The 9,933-nt window shown below is 55.8% G+C and overlaps 1 protein-coding gene across 1 annotated transcript in view; it reads right to left on the bottom strand.

Annotated features, from left to right (window-relative positions):
* Window positions 1-215: 215 nt before the first annotated feature.
* Window positions 216-9,933, bottom strand: part of INCENP (inner centromere protein) — a 28,690-nt gene continuing 18,972 nt past the window's right edge. The window contains exons 11-18 of the mRNA XM_027959478.3: window positions 7,569-7,678; window positions 7,378-7,498; window positions 6,937-7,059; window positions 5,773-5,951; window positions 3,997-4,075; window positions 3,707-3,811; window positions 2,109-2,259; window positions 216-692 (exon numbers count right to left, since the gene is read on the bottom strand). Of these exons, the coding sequence (XP_027815279.2) occupies window positions 478-692; window positions 2,109-2,259; window positions 3,707-3,811; window positions 3,997-4,075; window positions 5,773-5,951; window positions 6,937-7,059; window positions 7,378-7,498; window positions 7,569-7,678 (1,083 nt within the window). The 3' untranslated portion in view covers window positions 216-477. The remainder of the gene's footprint in view (window positions 693-2,108; window positions 2,260-3,706; window positions 3,812-3,996; window positions 4,076-5,772; window positions 5,952-6,936; window positions 7,060-7,377; window positions 7,499-7,568; window positions 7,679-9,933) is intronic.

The following is a 9,933-nucleotide window of genomic DNA, read 5'->3' as shown; positions in this document are numbered from 1 at the left end:
GTAATGTCACCTGCCTCAACACGAAAGTAACTGAAGTGTTTCTCAGGGTTGTTCAGGGCTGCCATCGGAATCGCCTGCTCCATCAGCCTCTCTGTGGGTGGGATCCAGCTGACCTCGACACATCTCCTCTTCTGGCCCCTCCGGCAGCCCAAGACAGAGCCAGGGTCCGGGGCTTTGTGCAGAGAAGGCCTGGTGCCATGATACCGACAGCAGACTTAAAGGAATAGGCTTTATTAATCTAGCTCTCAAACACTACAGGCTAAAATTCAACTGAACTCTAACAATCTATTTACAGAGTGCTGTCAACAGACCAGGCGGGGCTAGGCTGCTCTTCACCCGTGACACAGAGGACATTTATATACATCTGACCAAACCCTCAGGGACAGGATACCAGGCAGGAGGGCAGCAGGTCAACAGAGAGACGGACAGACAGACACAGCAAAGGCTGAGACAGTCGAGCGGGCCCGCGGGCCTGGCTCAGTGCTTCTTCAGGCTGTAGGCCAGGCTGCCAGGGACCCTGGGGCCCTGTAGGGGCGGCGAGTTCCACACGGCGGAGCTGGTGCGCTTATGGTAGCGGGGCTTGCTCTTCTGGAAGATTTCCTCCAAGTCCAGCTGGAGGAGGCTTCCGAAGAGATCCAGAAGGTCTGGGGGCTGGTAATACTGGCGGATGACGGCCTGGCTGAGCTGGGTGCCTGCGGGGGGACATGAAGGGCTAGCTCACTGCCCTGTGTTCCCCCTGAGTCTCCTCCCATCTCCCTGCCCTCCCACAGAAGCCCTGTCAACCTCTCTGCCTCCTCACTCCCCCACCTCCTGCCACATCAACTCTCCGCAGAGTCCTCCTCTACGAAACAGCAATAACCCCTCACTGCCCGCTCCTGTAGCCCTGCTCTGGCAGCTCACGTGAGCCAGGCACTCGGCCGAGGTCACTGCATGACCACCTCATCGTGAGACCACCACGGCCACCTCGACGAGACCTGCCCAAAGGCACACAGCTGGTGACCGGCAGAGCTGGGGTCTAAAGACAAGTCCAGCTCCAGGACCAACACATCTGACGTCATGTTTGATGGCCTTGACCAGCTACTCACACCATCGACACCGCAGCCTCGTCATGCCTGGTGCCGGCTGGGGCTGCTGGTGGCTCAGAGCCTAGAGCGAGGCTGAGGAGGAACCCAGGGGGTCAGGGTGGCAGAATGCGTGCCCAGCGCTTGCCTGGTACCAGGCCTTCCTGCACTAACGTGCCCTTCTCAGCTGGGTGCTCTCAGCAGCCCCATTCCAGATGGGAGAACTGAGAGTTCAAGTGGGCTGGTGGAGGTCAACCACAATTAGCCTGGCATCCCAGCCACGCTGACTCCTGCCAGCTGCCACCTCCAGAATGACTTATTATTAAGGAGACAGAGTCAGATTCCAGTTACTGTGGGGTTTAGATGAAGTGAGACTCACAGGGCCTGTGGTCTGTAGAGGGCTGAGCTCCCGGGGCTCTGGGCCCTTCCTCCGGGGAGTGAGGCCCACCCCACCCTCAGCTCGGCCAGTTCTGTGAGATGGGCACCCACTGGCCTCGCTCACTCCCGCAGGGTTTGGACCCAAGCCTAAGGCACCTTCAAACTCACCCACACTTCTGTTTAGAGACGTGTAAACTCGGGGCCCAATCCTGCTTAAGGGCTCCCATCTCCACCCCCAGCTCCCGCCACCAGCTGGCCAGAACCCCCACTCCAGCTCTTCATGCACAGCCAAAACCCCGCTGCCTCTCTGAGCTCTATTCCCATCCCAGGCGACATATTTGGGTCCATCTGGCCTACTGGGTGGGGCTCCCAGGGGGAGGCCAGCGTCTGAGACGGAATACCCAGCACCACACCTGCCGGCAGTCAGCCAGGATCTAATTCAACTGCTGAGAACGGAGGCACCCAGCACCGTAGGTCTGGTCTACAGGTGAGCTCACTGGTCAGGGCCGCCCACCCTTTCCAGGAGCATCCGGAGGTCCGACACAGAGCTGGCCCGAGAGTCAAGCTGCCAGCCCACAGGCACAATGGGCTCCTGACACCCACAGCCGTCGAGCCCTCGGAGTCACAAGTGGGAAGCTGCCCTCCTGGGGAGCTCCAGGCCCCGCTCACCTCGGGCCCAGCTGGGGATGGGCTTCCGGGGATGGGCCTCGTCATCGGTGGAGTCATCACTGTTTAGATCCATCCCGTAGTCATCCGCATTGATCTTGGGGGGAGCCCTGTGCCCCTGAGGGGTCATCTGATACGACGTACAAGCTGGAGACTGGAAAAGGTGAACATGGCTACTGGCTGCCCGCCCTGCATGCTGGCCTCTCCTGACGCTGAGAAGCGCCGGGCTCTGGCCACCTCCCCTCATTTCACAGGGAAAAGAAAGAAAAACGTTCAGGGGTTGCTTTTTGATTGAAAAAAAAAAAAATCATGCCACGTACATGACTCTTATGTCTTCCTTTTTCATGTAAAAGCATGTTTCAAATGTTCTTCCAGGTCAGTGTGTATGTGTGTATGTCCTTTGAATGGCTGCAGGGCACTGCACCGGGAACTCCATGATTTGTAATTTAACCACCTGGTTCAGCGACCTTCCAAGTTTTCAACATCCTAAAGTAGATTGCAACGAAAACCCTTCCTCACACTACATCCATCTGTAACAGCATTAATAGCCTAAATGCTAGTCGGGGAGGGCTGATTAAAGAAATTCTGGTACCAAGTGGCACACAGCCACCAGAAGCAATTAATAACTGGTGAAACAGTTGTGTACAACACATTAAAGAAGCAAAAAAAAAAAAGGAGGGGGAAAAAAAATCAAGCTGCTAAACGGTATGTGTTCTGGACTGAACGTTTGTATTCTTCCCCCACATTCCTATGTTAAATCCTAATCCCCAGTGTGATGGTATCTGGAGGTGGGACCTTTGGGAGGTACAGCCCTCCTCAGTGGGATCAGTTCCCTTAGAAAAGACCCCAGAGAGCTCCCTCTCCCCTCCAGCCATGTGAGGACACAGCGAGAAAACGGCCATCTGTGAGCCAGAGGAGGGCCCTCACCTGCCAGCGCCTTGACCCTGGCCTTCCCAGCATGTCTGCTGTTTCAGCCACACAGTCTAGGGTCATTTGTTGTAGCAGCACGAACAGACTGAGACGGAATGTACAGTCTGGGCCCATTTAAAAAACTATATATATGTGTGTGTGTGAGAAAAAGTGTGTACAGAATATTTATGAATGTTTCAATATAGAAGGAAATACACCAGACTTAGACTTACCCTTTGAGGGCACCTTTCTTTTGCTCTGTATTCTTTTATAAAGCTCAGTTTCTTTTGTTTTTAAACTACTTTCTACTTTCAGAATAAAGAACAATACATATATCAAAAATAGTTGTTGGGGGGAAACACTTGGGCTGACTGTATCCTTCCTCTTTCTCATGAAGGGAAGTGAATGTTGCTCAGTCGTGTTGGATTCTTTGTGACCTCATGGACTGTATGGTCCATGGAATTCTCCAGGCAAGAATACTGGAGTGGGTAGCCTTTCCCTTCTCCAGGGGATCTTCCCAACCCAGGGATCAAACCCAGGTCTCCCACATTACAGGTGGATTCTTTACCAGCTGAGCCACCAGGGAAGCCCCCCTTTCTCACAGTCCTAATATACTCAGCCTGTGCCTCCAGCTCCTGGGAAGGGAATCATCAGAGCCAGGGGGCCTCTCCACCCTGATGCCCGGGCCTCACCTGCACGTCCACGGTCACGTTCAGACTATTGCTGGCACCCGCGGCCTCCTTGGCCTTCTTCTGCTCTTCCTGCAGCCGCTGCTCAGCCAGGCGCTGCTGCTCTTCCTGGGGCCCGGAGACAGCGGGAGGCAGGATGTCACAGACCAGGGGAGTGCGCTCCCCCACTCTGCGCCAACCCCAGCGCAGCCCGGCGGGCACAGCAGCTCCCGCCCGAACCGCTGGGGCCAGGCCGCCCCAGCCCAGAGCTCAGTGCAGAGCCCTTGAGAGCCACACGCCCGGCCCCCCGTTACCTTCCTCCTCTTTTCCTCCAGCTCCCGTTGCAGCCGCTCCTTCTGTAATCTCAAGGCTTTCTCTCGCTCCTGCAGCTCCCTGAGGACCGAGCCAGAGCCAGTCAGAGCAGGAAACCGAGCCCCTGTTCCGTCCCTGCCAGGGAAGCCAGGCGCCCCAGCCCACTGGCGGGGTGGGCACACCAGCTGAGGGCCAGCAGCTGTGCTGGGGGCTGGCGTGCACAGCCGTGTCGGGGGTGCTGGGCTTTGAGGCCACCAAGCTGGGCCCCCCTCCTCCACAACTCTGCACCTGGCTCTTATCTGCCGTACGATGGGAACCCAGCCCCTTTCAACCAGAGTTGACAGGACAGTGAAATGAGGTCTTTTGAGTCACTGCCACTCGTCCTGACCGCAGGCCCACACCCAGGCCCAGGCCTGATGTGAAGCTGGGCGGGGCTGCTCACAAGCCACCTCCGTGTACTAGCTTGGATGACCCTGAACAAGTCACGGAACCTCTCTGAACCTGTGTGCCCCTCTGGAGGTGGAGCTGCTGGTACACCGGCCACAGGTTTAAACAGAAACGGGTGGAAGGCGTGTAGCTGCCAATTATTATGACCACCAAACCATCGTCCGTCCCCTCGAAGCCCCCGGCGCTGCCCAGCACACATCCGATTCTAAAAGCACACCAGCTGCCACCCTCTGCTCCCTTCCCAGGCTCCTGTCTCTGGCTCTGCCCACAGGTCAAAGGACACCTTTGTGCCACTCCTCAAGCACAGGAGACAGCCCCGATGCAGTGAGCCCCCTGGCGGTGGACCCCCCACGCAGACGGACGCCTGGTGTTTCCCAGGAGGTGGAGGCAGGGCCTGGGCCAAGGTCTGCCGTGTGTCTACACTCGCACAGGCAGAGTTCTCTATGTCTACACACAGGCACAGGGCCCCATACAGCTCTCGGCCAACGGTGATTGTGGTTTATCCTCCCTGGCACCCCCAGAACCCAGCACAACCAGGCACAGGGATTGGTCTTGGATAAACACCGGTGGAACTAAGTGTGGAAATCTTTCCGATCGCAGAGACCCCTGTCTCTGAAAGGGCTGGCTCATCCACCATGGTCCCCAATGGGGGTGGGGAGCTGCCAGGAAATGTTGATGGGGGGCAACCCAAGTCATCATCAGAATAGAGGAGCAGAGTGGTGGGCAAGAGCCAAGGACGCCAGAGGGCATCCTTCTTGGTGGGACGCTCCCACCCAAAGACCCTCAGCAACGGCTGAGAAATGCTGGCTCGCCCTGCAACCTCCCTGCCTCATGTCAGCTGAGAAAAAAACACACCAAAGGGCTCAGCTTATCCGGCTGGAGGCAGAATGAGACAAAATCCTGAGTGACCCTGCCTGGTACTCCTTGAATCTCCAGCAACCAACACACCACGTTTGGGTGGTCTGCCTGGTTTGGAGCCAAGAGAAAAAAAGCCTCCCTGTTTTGCAAAGCGTCACTTTCTCAGTCATGTCCGACTCTTTGCGACCCCATGGACTGTAGCCCACTAGGCTCCTCTGTCCATGGGGATTCTCTAGGCAAGAATACTTCCAGGAGGATCCTCCTGACCCAGGGATCGAACCCAGGTCTCCTGCACTGCAGGGAGATCCTTTCCCATCTGAGCCGCCAGGGAAGCCTATAGGAGGAAGGGAACCCTTCTTTTCCAGACCCCCGAGTGAAGGCGGGAGCTGCCCTGGGTCATGGCTACGCCTGTGTGCGCCACACGTGCAGGACGGCGGGGCCCCGGGGGGTGGGCCGCCCACCCAGCCGCTCACCGCTCAGCCTGTAGCCGCTCCTGCTCCCTCTTCCGCTCCTGCTCCCGCTGCTCCGCCAGCTGCCGCTCCTGCTCCCGCTGCTCCGCCAGCCTCCTGGCCTCGGCCGCCTTCCGCAGCCGCTCCTGCTCCTCCTCCCTCCTCTTCTGCAACAGCTCCTGGTGCCGCCGCTCCTCCTCCTCCTGCCAACAGGGAGCGCGGTCAGGGCCCGCAGGCCAGCCTGGTCTGCAGGGGCCACAGAGCGTCCGGGGAGGAAGAGCGGCGTGAGCCCAGGACACCCCACCAAAGCCCCGACCACAGGGAGCACCATGACCGGCCTGAGAGGCACCCTGCGACAACTGCTGCTGCTGCAGCGTATTTACAGCCTGGAGCCAGACCCTGGAGCTGGGGGACACCGGGCGGGTCACACAAGCCCTCTGGCCTGGTCTGTCCTCACTGATAAAACATGGACAACAGTTACGCCCATGCCTCATGAGCCTGCTGGGTTTATATACACGACGCACTTAGAACAGTGCCTGGCACTGTGGAAACACTTCATACGTTTCAGCCACTAGTCTTGTAACTCCCCAATGACAGATTCGCATCCCCTAGAGTCGTGAGACTGACAGTCCTCAGGACAGGTGGGCCTGTAATCTTTTGTGCTCTGCTTAGCTGCTCGGCCCTGTCCGACTCTTTGCGTCCCCACGGACTATAGTTCGCCAGGCTCCTCTGTCCATAGGGATTCTCCAGGCAAGAATACTGGAGTGGGTTGCCATTCACTTCTCCAGGGGATCTTCCTGACCCAGGGATCAAACCCAGGTCTCCCACATTGCAGGTGGATTCTTTACCATCTGAGCCACCAGGGAAGCCCTGTAATCGTAATCCTCACAATAACCCTATCAAACAGATACCACTGTTACCTGAAGGAAATGAAGCACAGAGAGGTCAAGGAACCCACCCAAGGTCACACAGCCAACAGAGGGCAGAAATGAAATTGGAAGTCTGGCTCCCGAGGCCATGGACTTAGCCCTCAAACTGCTGCCTCTGCAGAAAACACAAGGCAGGTCGCTGTCACCCGAGGCAACAAGATCCACCAGGATCAACCTGATGGAGCGGCGTGTGCCCGGCGGTCCTCAGGGCCCTGCAGACTCCCCCACCTCTTCCCTGGGGCCGCGCCCGCATTCACACCTGCTGCAGCCACTTGAGCCTCCGCGCCTCCTCCTCCTGCTTCCTGCGCGCCTCCACTTCCTCCATCTTCTTAGCTGCTGCCTTCTTTCTGGCCTTCTCCTCTGCCAGCCGCTCCTCCTTGGCCTGCAGAGCCCAAGCCCAGATGCCCATTGGAACAGCCCCCCTCACTCAACCCTATGGAGTGGGGCTTGGTACTCTGTGTGACAGATACTCTGAGTCCCATGGTCCTGGCTTGCTCCCACAGCCCTGGGGAGGGGGCAGCCAGGAGGCAGTCCCGCCAGGAGCACAGGGCTGTGCTCGCCCCAGAGCAGACCTTCCACCCTCCATGTGGCTCAGAACTGCGGGGCCCATGACGGACAGGAGAAGGATATGGGGCAGGAGACCGGTAAGGTCCCCATGGGTCCAGTCCACTGAGCTGCCGCCCACAGCCCAGGCCCGCACCTTCTCCGTCTTCTCGTCGATCTGAGCAAACTTCTGCTCGATCTGCTTCTTCTTCTCCTCCTTCATCTGCTCCACCCGCTCCCGGGCCTGCAGCACCTTGCGGAGGCGCTCCTCGCGCTTCCTGTGGGCACACAGGGTGGTCACGGGGGTCCAGCGAGGCTGGGTGGGCTGCAGGGCACGGAGGCACTTACAGCTTCACCTCCTCCAGCCGCCGGCGCTTGTCCTCCTCCACCTTCTGCCTGCGGAGCTGCTCAGCCTCCTCCTTCCGCCGCAGGTTCTCCAGGCGCTGCCGCTCTTTCTCCTGGGGTGGGGGGGTAGGGAGTGAGCGAGCACAGCCCGGTGCTGGGCTAGGACGACCCCCAGACGTTGCCCTGGGACCCCCACAGCAATCCTCCCCAACCCCACCAGACAGGCAGCAGCACCAGACTGCTTCTGAGAGGCAAAGTCACCCCAAAACGGCCTCCATTTCCACCCAGATGGAGGCCTGGGGCTTCGGTCTCTCTCCTGGGGGAATCCAAAGGCCTCCCAGGGGCCTGAGACACACGTGCCCTCACCTGGGCCTGGGAAAGTTCTGGGCAACACAAGAGTCAGGCTCAACATTGGATGTATGCTCTGAGTCTAGCTATGTAAAAAGTATATTTGAAAGAACGGGATTGGGAAGGGACAGAAAGGCAGTTTTGAAAGTTACTGTTAATGTTCTATTTAAGGGGTGGATGGGTGAAACTCAAAGTCACTCAGTCCTGTCTGACTCTTTGCGACCCCATAGACTATACAGTCCATGGAATTCTCCAGGCCAGAATACTGGAGTGGGTAGCCGTTCTCGTCTCCGGAGGATCTTTCCAACCCAGGGATTGAACCCAGGTCTTCCGCATTGCAGGTGGATTCTTTACCAGCTGAGCCACAAGGGAAGCCCCTGGGTACATGTATTAATTTTTTATTATATGTGTAATATGACCACACACACATACTTTTGTGTGTATTAACTACTTCCTAACAGTTGAAAAGAAAAGGAAAGGTAATACTGCCATATGCTAACAGAGGTTTACTGTAGGCTGCACAGGCAGATGAGCGGTGCCATTTTTTCTCTTTATTTTTCACACTTCTTATGATACGGCTACATAATAATTTCAAAAACAACTTTTAAAAGTGTGAGTTGTTTCAGGGCTCCTTCTTCAGTGGTGAAGAATCTGCCTGTCAGTGCAGGAGACATGGGTTCAACCCTGCACTATCACACCCGAAGCTTTGAGAACTAAAGCCACAGGCCACCTGCCAGACCCCAGCGTGACCACTGGCTGGAGCACCTGGACAGGTCCAAACAACACTGTGAAGGCTGGAAATCTGAACTGACGCTGGAACCAGAGCCGGGGCCAGCGGGTTGCCACTAAAGGGAACAGTAACATTCTCCATAAGACCTCAACAAGACCCAGTCTCCTAACACGGGCTTCCCTGGTGGCTCAGACAGTAAAGAGTCTGCTTGCAACATGGGAGACCCAGGTTTGATCCCTGGGTCAGGAAGATCCCCTGGAGAAGGGAATTGCAGTATTCTTGCCTGGAGAATTCCATGGACAGAGGAGCCTGGCAGGCTACAGCCCATGGGGTTGCAAAGAGCCGGTCGGCTATGATTGAGCAACTTTAACTCACTCCTAACATCATATTCAAAACGTGCAGGATGCGATCCCAAATTACTCAGCATAAGAGAACCAGGGAAATCTTAACTCCCATGGGAAAAGACAATCAACAGACACCAATGCCAAGACGACGTGTTGGAATTACCTGACAAAGACTTTAACACAGCTATGACAAAAATGCTTTAATAAGTCATCAGAGGATTCTTAAGAAACTGGAAAAATAAAAACTCTCAGCAAGTGAAAGATCTAAAGAAGAATCAAATGGAAATTTTGGAACTAAAAATACAGTAACTGAAAAAAAATTTCAGTGGATGGACCCAACAGCAGAATGGAGAAAACCTTAAGATAAATCAATAAAATGTATCCAGTCTAGGCACAGAGAGAAAAGATATTGAAGAAAAATTAACAGAGCCTGAAGGAAATGTGGGATGACAACAAAAGGTTTATGAGATGCTGGGGAGAAAGGAAACCAAACCTTGAAGAAATAATGGCTGAAAACGCCCAGAGTTGCTGAAAGATATAAATCTACAGATTAAAGTGAAGTGAAGTGAAGTCGCTCAGTCGTGTCCGACTCTTTGCAACCCCATGGACTGTAGCCCACCAGGCTCCTCAGTCCATGGAATTTTCCAGGCAGGAGTATTGGAGTGGGTTGCCATTTCCTTCTCCAGGGGATCTTCCCAACTCAGGGATCAAACCTGGGTCTTCCGCATCGCAGGCAGACGCTTTACTGTGTGAGCCACCAGGGAAGCTGAGGTCATCAAAACTTAAACAGGATAAACCCAAGGATACACATACCCAGCCAGAAAAGAATCAAACTGCTGATAACTTAGTAATACAGGGCTTCCTTGATGACTGAGTGGTAAAGAATCCACCTGCCACTATAGGAGACATGGGTTCGATCCCTGGGCTGGGAGGATCCCGAACACTG

The sequence above is a fragment of the Ovis aries genome, chromosome 21 (genome assembly GCF_016772045.2).
Source record: "Ovis aries strain OAR_USU_Benz2616 breed Rambouillet chromosome 21, ARS-UI_Ramb_v3.0, whole genome shotgun sequence".
Lineage (NCBI taxonomy): Eukaryota > Metazoa > Chordata > Mammalia > Artiodactyla > Bovidae > Ovis > Ovis aries.
This window is presented reverse-complemented; position numbering and strand designations above follow the sequence as displayed.